At 45.5% G+C, this 18,930-nt stretch overlaps 1 protein-coding gene across 2 annotated transcripts in view; it reads left to right on the forward strand.

The window, feature by feature from the left end:
* IQGAP2 (IQ motif containing GTPase activating protein 2) overlaps positions 1-18,930 on the forward strand; it is a 604,286-nt gene that overhangs the window by 391,061 nt on the left and 194,295 nt on the right. For both annotated transcript variants that reach the window (XM_029575244.1, XM_029575253.1), the window contains one exon: positions 2,065-2,228. In XM_029575244.1, coding sequence (XP_029431104.1) covers positions 2,065-2,228 — 164 coding nt within the window. The remainder of the gene's footprint in view (positions 1-2,064; positions 2,229-18,930) is intronic.

Consider the following 18,930-nt stretch of genomic DNA (forward strand, 5'->3'; position numbering starts at 1 on the left):
TCTAGGAGGCACGTCAAAAGCTTTAGAGAGATTCTTGGACAGTATTGATTCATGCATTCCTTCACGTCTTTCATTTCTGCTCCCTGTTGGTGTGGACACAAACAGCCTTCATTATTTGTTGTGTATTTTATTCAACTTTCCTGCATCTGTTCAGTAAGACCTGAGGATTACGTTTTATGGCGATAGGAGCAAATTTATATTCCCAAAGTTGTGAGACCAATGTATTAAAGTCTGTTATACACACATGCTCTCTTCCCCGCCCCCAACCCCCTACCATCCAAGAAGCACAAGCGGCAGCAGCAGTGTCTCCTCCACTTCAGCCCCAGTAGTCCCATCTCGACAGGGGCTGATGCTGATCTGCCTCTTGTTTCGGGCCCACGCTGCTCCTCCTGCTGACTGATCGGGCCCGGGGCCGATGCTGTTTGTACTTCTGGTCATAGCATGGCCTCCCCTTCCCTTGTATGCTCGGGCCTGCCACGCACCACTTCCTCTTCCGGGCCGTGGAGAAGGGAAGAAGGAGAGGCCATGCTGCTACAGCCTGCGCTTCTAAGTACTTCCACTGAATTGTGCTGCCACGTTCTGCCCGGTTGTCAGCATTTTCAAGCCTCGGCAGAGGAAGAGTTCTTAGTATCTCACTAGGGCAAGGAAGAGCAGCTGAGCCAGTGGGAGACTGGGAAGCATGATATCCTGCCAGTGGAGGATAGCGGCACACCTAAATGAAGCCCCTTAAATTTATTTTGCTGTATTTTGTTATCGACGGTCAGCAAGGAGATGGTAGTTAATCTGTTAATTAATCTATCTAAATTATTATTAATTTATCTAAATCTGTAAGAGACACTTGTTCTGAAAATTTTCCCCCTTGTCCTTTTAATTGGGATAATTTCAATAAATCAGAGCATGCGCTTAGGATGAGGGGGGTGAGGGGAGTCGGGAGGGGTGGGCAAAAAAAGCACACGAATAAGCTCTTAACACAGGAAAAATCAATTTACCCCGCAATCACTCTTCTCTTCCATGCTGTAAATCATAAGAACATAAGAACATGTCATACTGGGTCAGACCAAGGGTCCATCAAGCCCAGCATCCTGTTTCCAAGAGTGACCAATCCAGGCCATAAGAACCTGGCAAGTACCCAAACACTAAGAAGATCCCATGCTACTGATGCAATTAATAGCAGTGGCTATTCCCTAAGGGGTAAAATGTAAAACCCTCTTCACAATTATTCCACAGCAGTAGAATACTCCACAGATCCTTGTCCAGTCGCCAGCACAGGCAGCTTCTGCTATCCCTCAGGCGGACTCCATCTGATGTGTGTAATAAATGACTGTGACAGGAGACAGCTTTGCAAAATGTTGCCGGCAGAGCAGGTGGAGGGACCGCTCTCTCCTGCCTTTGCCATTTACTGCATGCCGTTGGATTGGGTGGGTGAGGATTTCTTCTTGGAGGAAGAAGGGACCCCCCTCCCCCTGGGAATTCTTTGATTGAGACTTGGGTGGTGAAGGGAGGATTGGCCCAGGGGCCTGTGTCTTCCCGGAGTGGGAGTGGGTTGACCTGGGGAATCCTTTTTTTTTTCACTTGGTGTTTCCCAGGGGGGGAAGGAGTTGGAAGATGGGCTTAGCATATCAGGGTTGTCTGCTGCAAAACATTGGGTTGACCTTCCTTTAGTATACTGGGCAATAAATGTAGTGTGTTGACAGATAACGCCTGTGGTAAAGTGGCTATTAGCACAGCTGCTTACTACATTGACCCTTTAGTTAAACGTGGAATATGCTGTAGTAACCTCCCCCCGATCCCCTACTTACCCTGACTTGGCTCTGGTGTGATATTGCAGGTAAAATCTGGGAGTTTTGTGCAATTTGGCAGCATCTGCTAATCAAAGAGGAATATTAAAAATTCCTCCTCTCTAGTGCTGAGTCAGCTTAGAGCTTCCGATTGACTAATGGGCCAGCACAGGGAACGACGCCATTACTTGATTTAGTTAAGACGTGTGTACAGAGCTTGCAAAACTTGAATGTTCTGCTGTTGTATTCTAGAGTAAGAATTATCTGGCCTGTTTGTCTTCCTTAGGAATAATTGCAATTACTCTTATTAATGAAGCCATTGATCAAGGAGATCCTGGAAATACCTTGAATGCACTGTTGTCACCCACAGCCAAGCTGCAAGAAGTGAACCCAGCAAATGCCTGGCACTACCAGGACGTGCTGCACCATGCCAAAGCACACAAGTGCAAGGTAAAGCACCAAGCTGTCACATGAGTCACTGCCTATTGTAGCAAGAATCAAAACTCCAATGCTCCTCATCATACAGCATGCTAGGTTACACGCCCATTCTTTTAAATCCAGCATGAACTGGAGAAAAAAAATGTAAGCAATGTTTTTAAAGGGAGCCTGTCAGATTAGCACTCATAGTAAATGATGGTAGAGAAAACCGAAATAGCCCGTCCAGCCTGCCCAGCATGGTTTTTTAGGAGAGGGGGGAGGGGTTTAGGCAACTTCTGCTCAGTGTAGGTTATCACAGTGCTTCATTATCATCCTAGGGATCCTTTGTGTTTACTCAAACTGGCTTAGTATGTAACCTTTTGAAATTGTGCCCCTGTCTAGGCAATGGATTTGAGATCGGCACAAATTATTCCTTAGTCCACCATGGAAGTTGTTACACTTTTGATCTGTTTAAAATGCCAGAAATCTGTGGTTCTCTTTCCTGCCTTCTCTCCCCTCCCCTCCCCTCCCCTCCCCACCTTCTCAAACTCCTTCAGCTTCTGGGGGTCCCTGTTACAACCTGTGATCAACTTCATCATAGACAATGAAACCATAGCAGATTGCCTCAGGAGAATCCCCAGATCACAGCAACCTAAGAGGCCGTGGCACTGCCTGTACTACTGGCGTGTGTATCCATGCGTCCACGCCCCGTGTGGGTTTAAGTGGCGACATGCTGAGATTGCAGACTACTCTGCATCTACAAGCACAAAATGGCTGCTGAAATAAATCCATTCCCACCAAGCATAAATACATGTACTGTTCACTCCTGCATGTCTCCTAAACATCTGAAGAATGATGTCACTGTTACTGCACTCATGCCCGAAGGTCATCGGTTTGCATCCCCAGTAGCCCCCTTACTGAAATCCATACTGGGCGAGCTGTAGTACTTAGGAGGCACATTAGAATAAATAGACATTTTTGTATTTGGAGTGGCTGGAATAGTTTCATTCTTAGTTGTGATTTAGCTGGTCCGTTGCTTATCAACCTTGAAACCAGAGTACCTGGGAAAAAAAAGGAGAATTCAGCCATGAAGTTAAGTGCTGTAAAACTGCTTGGTGCACCTCGATTGCTTTTCTGCCTACATGAAGCATCCCAGCCGCAGGGTGGTTCTTCCTTCCTCCTGGATCTACAATTTGCTTTCTAGCTAGATAGGTTTTATTGGCAAGCTAGACAACAATTCGAAATCTCATAATAAAAATTCAACTGAAAAAAAAAAGTTAGCCATGTGTCTACGTGAGTTTGAAACAGATGGGGGAGCAAATTAAGACCAAGAGGAAAGGGAGAAGTAATGAAAGATTCAGGAATTGTACAATTATATATGTCTGGGGTTTCTTTTAAAGAAACACTGCCAGAGTTGGATACCTTTAATGCTGTGGTACGCAGGACCACTGCAAGAGGCAGACAAGATGGGCATGGGATAGGGGGTGCCATGCCACTGTCAGTGTGGGACGGGCGGCTGCTACTTGTGACAGAGGAACGTTTGAGGCTGCTCTGAGGAGCGGGATTGCTGCTTCAGAGGGGGGATCCCAGGTCAGCTGGTGTGCCATTCCATCTGGCATTGGGTCACGGTGGTTCAACAAGGAAAAATAATGTAGATTGAAGTATTCAGATTTTGTCTTCGTGCTGGGCCAGTTCCTATTTCTCTGCTGTTGTGAATGCTGCTTTATACTACAGAGCTTTTAACTTTGGTGTAACTTTAAATGTCAGTCATCCCAGCCCTCCTTTCTACAAATTATTTTTCATCAGTTGCCACGTGTATACAAGTGAAAAATCATGGAGAAAGGACCAAGTGCCCCTGGGCCTGTGTTGACGCCTGTCTCTTCATTAAGGGGATCGATCATCCCCTTCTGTTTCGGATCATCGGTCCTGCGCTCCATCTCATCTCTCAGGACCCGGGAAGGGACTTCCCAGCCCTAATGCTCTGAGACTTCTGTGTGGGGCAGTCTATAAATGGAATGAAGAAATAAAAAAAAATAAATATTGGAGCCTGGAGAAGGAGATTCCCTGGCCCAGTGCTATTTTGTCCCTTGGGAGGAGATTCTCCTGCTCCACATTGCTCTGTGTTTCCAGGGTAGGTCGTTTCCTAGCCATGCATCTGTCTCTTTCCTTCTGGATTCCAGGAAATGAATACTCCTGCTCTGTTCACACTCCTTTTGCTTCATAAGGGTGTAGGGAAGAAATTCACTGATCCGCACTCTCTCTCTCCTCCAGTAGTGCAGGGAAGGGATCCCAGCCCTGTACTCACTTTGTGTCCCTGTATGGCGGAAAGGGAGATCTCTGTAGCTCCCTTGTTCACTGTCTCTCCTCCTGAGTCCCAGGAAAGGAATCCCTGGTCCTGTGTTCACTGGTTCTCTGATTTCAGGAGCTGTATAGGGGATCCCCCGGCCTTGCACTGACCACATGACTGAAGAACTTGTGTGCCCTATGTAGGCATTTTTACACCAGCCGAGAAACCTGGGTGGCATTGGCTTTTCATGCTTGTACTGTTCACTGTTGTTTCTTAACCCTACTACCCCTAACTAATATATAATATATAATATTATATATAATATAGTGCCCCTACTACCCCTAACTAATCAAGCTAGATATTTCACTTGGATGCAGCTCCATCACTGCTCTCTACATTAATGGTGGGGGTGGAAGGGGAATAGAACAAGGAGCTAAGAGAAACAGATAAGAATGAGAGAAAAAATGTGTGAGGCTTGCGGGGCAAACTGGATGGGCCATTCGGTCTTCTTCTGCCGTCATTTCTATGTTTCTATGTTTCTATGTTAAGCAGTGCTGAGATTCTGAGGACTCTGGTTAATTCCTGTAGACATGTACCTCTTTCTCTTCCAATATATAGATCTGTGTTTATGCATACCGCAGGGCATTGTCTACAGTCAGCAGAACTGTAGCCCTGCTTAACACAATTATTGGGAAAAGTGCAAGAGAGGGAAAGTTTTCACTGTTTTCTCTGTTCCTAACAGAGCTGTGTAGATAACACTGAAGCAGCTGAGAATTATCCACTTTATACAATACAATAAACACAAGCTCTAGGTCATTTTATGTTTTCCCCTCTTGTAGTCCTGACTTATCAAACCTTATAGGAATGCTCAAAGTGACTTACAAACAGATTAAAAATATAGTAAAATACATCATCACAAGCCTAATTCATATAACAATAAAATTCTGTTCATCATATTAAAAACAAGTTCAAAACACAATATGATGTGCAATTAAAAAAAAAAAAATCTCCTCCTCCCTTTTCTCCCTAGAGAATGAATTTGGTGACCTGTATTGTTTTTGTTTATTATATTTGAATTTGCATAAGCACTCAGCATCTTAAACTACACTTAGAAATGCCCCAGTCTGATGTTGTTCCCTGAGATGCTCCCAACTATTAACGTGCATCTTGCCGGAATTATGTTCTGATCCACCTTGACCAGAAGAACCTCCCTGATGCCTGTAAAAGGAAGGCCGTCATGCAAAGGCGTGTCTATCTGTCATACTCTTCCCGGAAAAGCCATTTCCTGTTGTAGATAATTTCTAGGAAACACCTGTGCTAGTCTGTGAAGTATAATAAACTCTAACACTGTATTTCTGAAACAGCATCCTCGGCAATAAATGAACCTTCAATATTTAGAAAACAAACCTATGTATATATGAGTGTTACTTAATTTAGTTGGCAATTAGAAGTTCTTTTTCTTTTGTTCTGATATATTCTGGAGCAGATACTGGTATTTAAAGTTTCTCCTCCTCCATCACTCCCACCAAAATAATCTCAGTAGATTGGGGCTGCAGCTGGGCAGCTGATCCTGAAAGCACACAGCGGAAGAATGGAATGAATTGTGGCAGTAATAAAAGATGATTTTATTTTTGATTTATAGTCTGCTTTTCAGGCACTTCAGAACAGTTTCCATTCAGGTACTGTAGGTATTTCTCCTGACCCCAGAGGGCTCACAATTTACTAAGCTGCGATAGCGCACATTAAACAGCATTTATCGTGGTGATATAGTGCAATATTTGTGATATTGCACATCTTTTCCCCAACTAAAATCCACCCCGTTACAGTTAACTGTTCTGCTTGCTTTTGCATGTATAAAATCACAATGCACGCAAAGCAGCTAATGCATATTAAATTTCATGTAAATAAAATAATGCGGTTGACTTTGAAATATTTCAGTCACGTTATTTTAGCTGCACCTTTTTCTGAAAACATTCTAGTGCCAGGAGCACCAGGACACTAACTCAGGTCCCGATGCTCTTGCATTAGAATTAAAGGGCCATGTGGCCCAACACAAACACTCCTTCTCCCCCCCCCCCCAAAAAAAAAGAGTAAAACAGCCACCAGGGGTCTTATTAGAACTCCACCCACTCCATGGTCACCATTTGAGGTGGCCCCATAAAAATAAATAGTTTAAAAAAAAATAAAGGCCACTATGTGGTGACGCCCCCTCACAAAAGCAAGAGCTTGCCAGTACACCCTTCCTTTTCATTAGCTAGAAACCCTAGTAGCATTCCCCCCAAAATGACCCTGGTGGGCTTGTGCCCCCATACATTCACTGGTGGTCAGTGCAGGGTCTGGGCACCCCTTAGCTCTGGGCCCAGTCTGTGCCATTTTCCAAAATTTTCTGACTGGCCTTTGCCCTCTGGGATGGGCAGGGGTGGTCTAGTAAGATCCCTGCCTATCCCTGCTCTTTTTTTTTTTTAAACCCTTTTTGGGGGAAGGGGCAGTTTGTGTCAGGCCACACGGCCCTTTAAAGTGACGCCGGCCCCATTGTGTTGGTGGCCACCATCATGCATTTCGTCTGCCCCAGCTGTGTTCTTTTTGATGGGAGGGGCAAAATTATTGCAGGACCGGCAGCCCCTTGATTTAAAAAAAATAATAATAATTGTGGTTTAGTAAATCTAGGTTGTAAGTTTGTATCTGAGGCAGTGGAAGGTGAAATGACTTGCTCAGGACACATGGACTGGCAGCGGGATTTGAGCCCCGGTCTCCCTGGTTCGCACATCTTTCCTTAAAATGTAAAAATAATAGAAATAAGCAGATGCAAGAGAGAGGGAGAAGTGTACACGGGGATGCAATTTTAGGTGCGAGGGATGGGCGAGCTGCTCTTCGCAGACTTCGGCATGGCCGGCTTGCAGTGCTTGATTAGAGTGGTTTGGGTGGCAGAGCGCGGCACGGCTCTGACTTCCTCCTTAAAGCACACCAGTGATGATTCTGAAATGAAGCATCTGAACGTGCCGTGACCTGTCGCTGAACTCCAGCAGCTCGGGTTGACGCAGGCACCAGGGGGGGAGTAGCTGCAGACAGGAAGCCCCAGTGGAATGCGAGGGAGGTGATGTTCTGTCTGCCAGATCAGATCGGGGGGGGGGGGGGGGGGGGTCGTGTCGTCCTCCAGCTGCCCTGACCAGATTTGCCTTGCAACGCATTCTCAAGAGGGCTCAGGCTTCTCAGCCTCGGGAGGTGGAAGGGTTTTGCTACTGGAAGGTGGTTTCGGCGGGGAGGGGGAGTCGAAAAGGTGGTTTTGAACCTGTTTGCTCTCTTAATTTGGGTAGAGTGCTGTTTTTCTGTAAATCAAAGATCCTCTTTATCCCCCCTTTTCAATTAAATTGTTTTAGGGAGGTGCTCATAAACAGTTTCCATAGAGATTTACTCTGGGGAGCAGATACTTATCTGGGTAGATTGTCCTGGATAAAATTGCTTCATTCACCCATGTCCTTGTAGCCGGATTAAAAAGAGGTGTTCCCAGCAGGTGTATAAATTGGGGGGGGGAGGGTAATTAATTTACATATATCCGCTCACAATTGCCCTCTGAATGTTTCCAGTGTTCTGCTTTTGAAAATGGCACTTCAGAGCAGGAGAATTGAACGTCAGGCAGTGCAGACATCCACCTCTCCCCCATTTAATAAGACAGCACAGCAGAAGTCTTCAACTCTGTTTGCCAAGGGTACCTGATACGGGATTTAGCTTGCTTCGTTTTCTGCCAGATTGGATCCAGTGCGGCAGCAATTAGCTTGAAACTGTAACGGAAATGTTTTCCCCTTCCTAGATTAGTGCTCACTTCTTGGTAGCAGCAAGTTCTAGTAAACACCGTCTTCTGCTGCTCTCAGGCCTTAGCAGCTTGCAGCTGATTCTCGGACCGACGTAATAAGGTGTGCTGAAGTTGCCGTGGGTTTGTACGCGCGTTTTCCCGCGCAAAGCCCTATATGGGGATGTAATAAAGGTTTTGTGCGCGATGAAAATAGCACGTACGAACCCGCTTACAGACCCTTTTTTTTTTTTTTTGCGTGCGAATGCATGCCATTGGCATGCAAAGGAGGCGATTAGGTAATCATAGGCAATTCAGGTAGCCGCGCCAACGCTAGAGATTTTTTTTTTTTATTGCGGGTTTTTTACCGCCACAGTCAGGGCTGACTCGGGGGCCATTGTATTCCATTGCTTGCATTGTTGTGGCGTAGTTGTGTGTCCGAGCAGCTATGGAGATTTCTAATTGTGTCCAGCTGATTCTGATGCTGTGGTATATCCTGCAGTTTCGCCAAAAGATAACAGCAGCAGATTTGGCAGGTGGCAGGAGAGAGAGGATAAAGTGTTAGGAGAAACCTGCTTAGCTAGGCACCTTGAATCGCGCCCGGCTCAGCGCTTATCATGGTGCTTGAGCGGCCAGATTACTGCTTAGCTAAGCGCCTTTCTGGGCACCCGATCATCCAGATTCGTTCCCAGCTGAGTGTCTATCTCGGTGCCACGAGCATCCAGATTGGTGATTATCTAGGCGCCTTTCTGGGCAACCAGCTGAGTGCCTATCTCGCTGCCATGCCAGTCTAGTGAGAATTATCACCCATGAAAATATTTGCCATTTTTTCTGCAGCACACAGTTATTTGAATTATTAAAAATACATTCCAGGGTCATACTTTCACTAATAGGGACTCCCGCTCGCTCCCTTTTATGCACGGATTACCTGCACGCCTTTTCAGCGCAGATGCTGCCATTTATTACATGGGGCCTTACCGCACTTAAGTACACTCGTTTCTTCACGGCTGCCCGCAAATCATTTGCATAATTTATTACATCCCGGGGAGGCGTCAGCTTTAGCCGCGCGCGGTGATCAAACCCCGCGCTCATAACTGGCACCTGTTTTGCCACGGGTCTCATTACATCGGCCCCTCTGAACGCAGTCTTAGCAGGGCAGGCTCTGGCCGATGGTGGTGACCGAGGATGGGGCATGCGCTGTTAGTGCAGAGCCTGTAGTGGGAGAAGGGGAGGGCAGAGGGTGAGCTGCTGCGTACACTGCCTGTGCCCACACACAGACCCAAGCGTGCCGACTCCCCGTTTTATTTTCAGTCTGAACAGCAAGTTGCGCCGAGGACCCGAAGCAGGCATCCCCGTCGTTTGCTGCCTCCTAAGACCACCTCTGCGGTTTTACCACCCTGCCTAGAACGAGACTGTGGAATTTTTTTTAAGGCTGTTGCGGGGACGGGGTGTTGTGTTCATGGTGGCTTTACAAGATGTAGTCATTTAAAAAAATAAAAAGGCTAAACTTCTATGATGACATTCGCAATAAACAGGGCTACAGGTATTTTGTTTTGTGTCATTATAGCAGAAAAGAAAAATGTGTGAGTTGTATTCCCAGAGTTTCATTTAAAAGAACGTTTTGAAGTCGGTATTGAGACAGTTTGGCTAACAGGGCAATTTCAGAATCATGTTGCACCAAAAGGGTCGGATTTCAGGGTACTCTTTAGCCAGAGAAAATGTACCTGCAGGGCTAATGCTTTCATTAGGCAAACTAGGCATTGCCTAGAGCACCAACAGTTTTGTTTTTTTTTGTGGAGGGGGGTAGCAGCACCATCCTGCCAGCTCAAAGCCCAGAGGGTGGCGTCAGAGCCACTCTCACTGTTAAGAGGAAGCTCTATGTTGAATCTGATGCCAATCAGCAGGTTAGAGGAGGAGAGGGGTGCATCACCGAAAGATCACCTAGGGTGCCAAATGCTCTTGCACCGGCTCTGCGTATGTGGATAAATCTGGGCCATTTCAGGGCAGGCCAGACTTATCTGGATAACTTACCCAAATAACTCCGACAGTCGGAGATAAGCGGAGAAGTTATCCAGATAATTTTAGGCATGCTGCAAGGCAGTACTAATATTATCCGGAAAGCTGTAGGTTTGTTTGGGTATATTCAGCAGAGCGGCTGCTTTGCTGATTATCAAATGTACGTTACCCGAGTAAGCTTATCAGGATAAGGTACCCGGCCAGCACATGACCTCTTCATGCCTTACAGTTTAGAATGAATCCTGCAGTTAAGGTAACAGCAGTGAGGCTAACACCATGCATACATACACCATGCATACATGGCTTCTGTTTGGAGTCTCAACCACATTTCAGCACGTGTTCATGTTTCCTCTGTTTTTCTGGTCAGTGAAGGTACTAGAAAAATACTTATCTAAACAACAAAACATAGACTCCAAAAGATCATCCAACCCCTTCACCTGCAAACTTTTATATGTAAAATTATTTACAGTAATTACATCTCTGACATTGTCTCTTAGAGCATTGCTCAGTCAGTGGGCATTAACTAGTGGTAGATACTACTGAATTTGTAGCTGGTGAGACAGTTTGGAGAAACATTTATTTATTTTTTATTTAGATTTTTTTATATTCTGCTTTTCGCACTTTTTTCAGCGCTGCAAAGTGGATCACATTCAGGTACTGTAGGTATTTCCCTATCCCCAGAGGGCTTACAATCTAAGTTGTTGTACCTGAGGCAATGGAGTGACTTGCCCAAGGTCCTGAGGCAATGGAGGGTTAAGTGACTTAACCAAGGTCACAAGGAGCAATAACAGGACTCAAACCCTGCTCTAACCACTAGGCTGCTACTCCACTCACTTTAAAAACAAAACTGATAAAACAGAGAGAAGGGCTGTTATCATGAGTTGGGATCTGAGTTCCTTTGCTGATGAACAATGCTATGATAGTTGCTTTGGATCTGGCGGTTAGCAGATTTTAGATTGCTTAACTAGGTGCTTAAGAAATGCAATGAGGTTATTAACTTGGCTGTCAAGTTCTCTTACCACCTTAAGGCTGGTGGATGGTTATTTTAGTTGCAAAATCTATTGCAGAGGTTTTAAATGTCTTTATTGCTGAAATTACAAAATATGATGCATTGCTATAAAATATATGTACTGGGTGTTTGTACAGTGGCCCATTGCCCCAGCTGGATTTTTGTGAAGGTGCTGGGAAAAGTTGTATGTTGGGGTTAAGTTGTGTTACAGCACAACTTAAATTGTATTGGCGATAAGGCATATCATAAATATTTTAAATAACTAATTTAGGGGGCAATTTTCAATCCCTCAGTGCGTTCTGGGGGCCAGGCAGTTTCATTTTCAGGGGGAAGCTCTGCAGGGTTTCCCTTTGAATATGCTCCTTTGCACTCACCGCAAATGTAGTAGGACCTGCGGGCACTGCAGGGACACACTGGAAAGTGCATGTGGTGATCTCACATTTATCCGCGTCAAATCCTGGGGAAATTGTCCTCTAAATATGTTTTCTTCTGATTCCATCTTTCAGTGCCCTCGGCAGTTTTTATATTCAGGTAATTACCCTTGCTTTATTGTCCTGAAGGGGGGGTGGGGGGATTCTCTGCTTTTTGGCTTGGGCCGCCTAACGTTTACCAGCAGAAACAGCAGTCTCTTATGAGTGTCCAGTACTATAAACACTCCTGCTTCACTAAGTAAAAAATTAAGATAGAACCACGAGAGCACACAGGACGAAAATCAATAACAAAATAGTTCCTGCCCTTGAAAACCTCTGTGTCCCCCAGAATTGAGTGCAGGGGGACAAGGCACATGGACAGAACAGAACATAGAAGAAAGTCGAATAGTGTGAGCGGGCTGGGAGCCAAATGCATGGGGCAGAGTTTCAGACGCCTTTTCTAGGGGGGCAGGATGGGGGGCGGGGAGTGGAGGCTGTGAATGTACCCATCATCGGGCTTTTCCTACTGATTGTTATGTATTGTTCTTATGAGAGACGTAAACGCACGTTTAGTCGTCTGTTCATGACCTAGCAGAATGCTGCAAATGGCCGTCAAGGCGTGAATGAGTTCCCAAGATTTATTTTCTCTCTCGATCTGCGAAGTTATTAAAGGAAAATAAAGCAACATGAAAAGAAAAACTTGCATATTCTTTTAGTATGATGAAGACATGGAACAAAATACAGTTATTTCTGGATGGTTAACATGAAAGTAAAATCTACTTTTTCCTATGGTGGCCCATGTACTATAGGAATAAGGAATATTATTGAGCTGTATTTAAAGACATTGGGCTGGATGAATATTTTATTCTGCAGAACACTGAAAAAGAGGGCAATTTTTTTTTTTTTTTTTTAAAGCAAAAGCAAGGGTCATTCCCTCCTGATGCCAGCCCTGCTCTTTCCCATTTTCATACATTGCTTTAACTCACAGTTGAGGGGTAAAAAAAAAACTTTCTTGGTTTATTAATACCTACGCCTTCCCTGTGCTGGCTCACTTTTATTGGATTATTGATTTTTAGAGATGTGCACTGATTGTTTTTGTGTGTTTTCATTTCGGGGCATTTACTGTCAAATTTCATTTTTATAATGATTCGGGAGGTAGTTATTTTGTGTTTCCCTCGTTTCAGAGTTAGTGCACACTAATGGGGCTTAGTGCACACGAACTGGTTGTTAGTGCGCACTAACTAAAAATGTTACCAATAAGTTAAAAAGTGTCAATTGGGGGACAGTTCATTAGCTAGAGGTATTGTTCTGCATTCCCATTGGCTATCTCCTTACTGTCTCTTTAGAAGGAGACAGCCAATGGGAATGCAGAATCATACCTCTAGCTAACGAACTACTCAAGTGACATTTTTTAACTTAATGGTAATATTTTTTGTTAGTGCGCACTAACAACCAGTTAGTGCTCCCTAATTCCTATTAGGACGCACTAACTCCGAAATTAAAAAACTAGGTAGTGCGCACTAAGCCTATAAATAACACGAAATTCAAAATTCCATGAAATTTTGTCAATTTTTTTTTCGTTTCGGGGCACTCACGAAACACGATGAAACAGACAATTTGCTTGCCATTGTCTATTTTGTAAAAAACGAATGCACATCTCTATATGGTTTTTACCGTACCAATATAAACTGGTACAGTAAGGTTAAGGAACCAACTTTGGCCCAGGATCTGGCTTCAGTCTGTGGGCTGGGAGCAGTTTGTTGGCGAGCACAGCCAGGAAGGAACCAGTCTGATTTACAAATCGGGGTGGGATGGGGAATAAAGTTTGGCCCAGCCCAGTAGTTTCTTCCTGCTCCTTTTGGAGCTTCCAGTTCAGATGTGGAGCTGGGATCCAGCACCATAAATGTTGTATCTCCTCCCAGCTCTCCTAGCCCAGTCTGTGCAGGACTGACAGTGTTAAGCCATGCACTAGGAGTCATTCCGGAACCCTGCAGGTGTCGGCCCTAAATCCAGCCACTAGGTGTCACTGTTGCACAATGACTGGAACTCCCTCCCCTCAGGAGTATCTCCTGCCAAAGTGGGTCTGGAAACCAGGTCTTCTACATGGGCCAACCTTAAACATTTCTTGTAAAATTGACAGACATGTGCTGTATCACTCCCCCCCCCCCCTTTTTTTTTCTTTTTTCACTTTTCTGTTGAAGAGAAAACTATGACCAATATAAGGAGAAATGTTTTAAACTCAAATTGTAGGGGGGCGTGGTTTGCATCCGATGTAAGAGGACGCAGAATCGCTTAGCTCCGCTCTCCCCGGGCTCACAATCGCTACGAACCCTGCAAAGATCACATTTTCGTTCGACCTATCTTTTCCTGAGGCTGAGGGGCATCGATTAGGCTTCTAATTAGGATGACTAGTAAAAGAAAAACGACTGATCTTCGGAAATTTTCTTATGATAAGCTTCCACCAGATCCAGAACAAGATGGCGCCGCGGGCAGGGATGCCGCCCTTTCCGACGCGGAGGAGCTAGCGGGTACATCGCAGCCTGATACAGAAACCGGTGCAGGAACTGCTATCACCCCCTTAGACCGTGATGAGGCGCGGCGCTGGTTCATGGAGCTGAGAGCAGACCTGAAAAAATATAAGGCAGACATCTTGGGGTCTGTAGCGGATCTGAAGGAAGACATGGCGGCTCTTGGTTGCCGCGTGGAGGAAGCTGAAAATCGTATCGATGCTCATGGTGAGTTGCTAAACGGGTTGGTGACGCAGCATGAGACCTCTAATGCTGAACTCAAAGCAATTCAAGATAAACTGGAAGATTTAGATAATAGGGGCAGACGAAATAACCTTAGAATCAGGGGGGTTCCAGAAACTCCTGATTTTTTGGATGTAAAACAAACAGCGTCTAATATCTGCCTCTTTATTCTACAACAAGCTGGGACTGCTCAGGGGGACAGTGAGGACCTACCAACATCTATAAGCTTTGAAAGGGTCCACCGTGCTCTGGGTCCCCGTCGGGACCAGCAGCCTAGAGACATTGTGCTATGTATAACCAGCTTTCCACTGAAGGAAAGAATTCTGGCAGCCGCCAGACAACAGAAGACCATCACCTGGCAAAACTGCAATATTGCAATGTATCAGGACTTGGCTCCTCTTACCCTTAAAAAACGGTATGAGATGCGTGAGGTCACCGCTGCGCTTCGGGAAAGAAACATAAGGTACAGATGGACTTATCCTTTCGGATTGTTATTTCAACATCAGGGCACTACCTATAAAATGGCCTCTCTAGCGGAGGCGCAGGAAGCTTTCCTAAAGGCCCAACTGCCGGTGTCGTTTTCACTCCCTACCACAACAGCTTCGGTTAAACTTACTGATAAAGCTCCGAGATGGCAAAGAGCTGGAAAAGGTGGCAAGAGGCTTCGTCGCCACGCTGATGGGCTTCAGCCCTCGCAACCAGAGCAGGGGTGAAGATGGCTGCGCCTTCCATACTGCAAGTTTCAAGCTTCTTTCTGACCTGTAGGCTGAGGAGGATACGGCAGATATACCCTTGGTAACTTATGGACACAGACACTGGTGCCTGAGGGGTTTATTTTACCTTTTTCTCAATATGATGGGCTTTTCAGTGAGATTTTGGGGTTTGTTATATTATACGAAGGTTTATCGTTCTATATCATGTTTATAGTTTCGGATTAATCTGCATCATGGGGCCTGATATCATGAGTCCGGGGGGGGGGGGGGGGGGGGGAGATTGAGAACGGAGTTATTCAACTGCGGTTGCCTCTGATCGGGAGCCCACGGGCCCTCGGGAGCTTGGTATCTTATGGCTGGCACCGGGATACCGACGGATGTGCTGGGCTCAGGACAGACCATTACCAACCAGTTTTTTTACTGATTGAGGGGACACTTCAGGGTCAGCGCTGCTTTAGTGAGAGACATAGCGTACGATTTGATGAAAGTATGGTATATTACGTAAAGGGGCTGGGGGGGGGACAGGCGTAGTGGGTTAAATATGGCCACTAAATTGCTTTCTCTTAACGTCAAGGGTCTCAATTCGCCCCAAAAACGGCAGCTTCTGAAGAGAGAACTGCAACGACAGGCAGCTGGTATAGTTTTTATACAAGAAACTCATGTAAAACAGCATCATGAGAGTTTATTGCAGTTTCACCAATTTCCCACAGCTATTTGGGCAGCCAGTACGCGGGAACTTAGATACGCTGGGGTGGGGATACTGTTCGCTGCTGCCTTTGTGCATGAACAGATGGAGGTCGTAAAGGACCCCAATGGACGGTATATACTTAACAAAATTAAAGTTGATAATAGGATTATTACGCTCCTTAATGTGTATTTTCCTAATCATCGTCAGAAAATGTTCATTAAACATCTAGCTCACTTACTGCTCCAACATGCGGAAGGGGAGATCATTATAGGAGGGGATTTTAATTTCGTCATGGATCCCTGTTTAGACTCTAGTTCAGGTGTTCAGACGCATGCAGAGATCAGAGAAGCTTGGCAAGAGGTTATGGCCAAATGGGGTCTGGTGGACAACTGGAGATCCAGGCATGAGCATTCTCGGTCTTATACTTTTTACTCTTGCCCCCACTCAACTTACACGCGTATTGATTATTTTTTTACCTCTACTACCATTCAACCACGGGTATACAAAATAGACATAGATCCCATCACCTGGTCAGATCATGCCCCAGTGTGGATGGTCTGTCGGTTAAGTGATTCGGGGGGAGGTCTCCGATCTTGGAGGCTCAATGACAGCCTCCTCACCGATCCCTCTTTTGCCACCACTTTACTATCCCACCTCAGAGACTTTTTTAAGGACAATCAAACTGAGGGTATGTCCCCTCTGACGGTGTGGGAGTGCTCCAAAGCTGTGATTCGAGGGCACTGCATAGCGCGGTCTGCGCATTGTAATAGAGAACGCAATGCCAGAAGGACACAACTTCTAGCAGAATTAGCCGACTTGACAAAACAGCATAGTCGTTCACAATCTAACAAACAATATCAGAAAATCCTTGCCGTGAAATCACAACTCCAGTCGATAGAGGACTCCGCTATCAGTCATTCCCTCACACTTTTAAAACAGCAATACTTTGAAGGGGGAAATAAAGCTGGTAAATTTTTGGCTAGGCAATTGAGGGCGGCGCGGGCTTTAACTGTTATACCCAAGATTTCTAGAGCTGGGGGGCAATCAGTGACCGCCTCTGAGGCTATACGTCAGGCGTTCACTGAATTTTATTCTAAATTGTATACCAGGGATGATTCTATACGGGCTGATGACATATATGAATATTTGATGGATGTATCTTTGCCCCATCTTACCCCTACTCAACAGGCATTTCTCGATAAACCGATAACTGCCCCAGAGGTGTTGGCGGCCATCAAAAAGTTGAAGCCGGGCAAGGCACCCGGTTTGGATGGTTTCACGGGAAGCTATTATCGCAAAATGGCGGATGTGGTGGTGGAGCCGATGGCCAATGCCTTTAATTCTTTATTAAATGGCTCGGCTTTCACGATGGATGCCAACACTGCAGGTATCACTGTGATTGCTAAGCCTGGAGGGACCCAACCCTTTGTGGATCATATCGCCCGATTTCCCTCATTAACATAGATTTGAAGATCCTGGCTAGGGTTCTGGCGGCTCGGTTGAATGGGGTTTTACCTGGGCTCATTCATAATGATCAGGTGGGATTCGTACAGGGTCGCCTAGCAGCGGATAACGTCCGCCGGATAGTGGATATTATCGATTTGGTCCACAGGGAAGGTCATTCAGCTATCCTACTAGCATTAGACGCTGAAAAGGCGTTTGATCTAGTCCATTGGGATTTCTTGTTTCAAACCTTGCACGCAATGGGCTTCGGGACTAGATTTGTTACTTGGTTACGTCAACTTTATAATAACCCAGTGGCTCGGGTGAAGGTTAATGGGAGTTACGGATCGCAATTTCCCATCCAGCGGGGAACCAGGCAAGGATGCCCCTTTATCTCCCCTTTTATTTGCCCTCTTTTTAGAACCCTTTGCGATTCGCATTCGGAATAACAAGGCCATAAGAGGGATTCAGAAGGGGGATGCTCAGTTCAAAATATCCCTCTTTGCGGACGATATTATGTTTACCATTACGGACCCGGATAGTTCACTTCCCTTAATCATGGAGGAGCTGGGGAATTTCACGGCAAGGTCCGGCATGAAAATTAATTATGACAAATCAGAAATATTAAACTTAACCTTACCGGCCTCGGAAGCCATGTTGTTGCAGCGCCTTTTTCCATTTAAATGGGCGGATACGTCCCTTAAATATTTAGGAGTTCGTTTGGGTCCTCACAATGCTTCTCTGTTTGACCTGAACTATAAACCGCTTATAGCTAAGATACAAGCTAATCTGGATAAATGGTTGGAGCACTCACATTCCTGGCTGGGCAGACTAGCCATCATCAAAATGAATGTGTTACCGCGTTTTTTATACTTTTTTACTACCATACCCATCTACCTCCCTAGTACACTGCTCCGGAATTGGCAGCAAATTTTGGGTCAATTTATCTGGAGGAGGCGCCCACCGCGGATTGCTAGAGTTACACTATTTCAGTCCAAGTTGAGGGGTGGATTACAGGTTCCTAACCTTCTCTGGTATTATGGGGCGGCACAGCTGCGCGCTTTGGTAGCTTTTCATAGTAATAACGATAGGCCGCAATGGGTTACATTGGAACAAGCTTGTTTGGGTCGATTTCCTATTGATGCAACTCCCTGGCAACCGTCCCTTCCTACCGCTTCGGGCATAGTAGTGGCATATGCACTGAACACCACACTGCGGGTTTGGAAGCAATGGCAAAAGGTTTTAGTGGGCCCGGAGCAGTTTTCTTTGATGTCTTATTTATTTACTGATGTTGTTACCCCATGGAGGGATGGTTATGGGGGTCAACAGAAATGGCGCCAAGGCGGGTATTTGTAAATTAGGAAATGTGTTCCAACACGGGTCTTTACTCTCTAAAGAACAATTATGTACAGCATATAACCTTGACAGGATTGATTTTTTTCTATACGCTAAGCTGTACCATTTTACCTGCCGGGGGTTAAGTAAAGGTTATCTCCGAATTAAAGGGACACTGTTTGAAACTCTGTGCAAATCTGCTTCTGTCATACGGGGAGTGATTTCCAAGATCTACGCCCTTCTGAATGGCCGGAGAATGGACACGCCACGGCATCAGAGACAATGGGAAGGCGATTT

This window comes from Rhinatrema bivittatum, chromosome 1 (genome assembly GCF_901001135.1).
Source record: "Rhinatrema bivittatum chromosome 1, aRhiBiv1.1, whole genome shotgun sequence".
In the NCBI taxonomy this organism is placed as follows: domain Eukaryota; kingdom Metazoa; phylum Chordata; class Amphibia; order Gymnophiona; family Rhinatrematidae; genus Rhinatrema; species Rhinatrema bivittatum.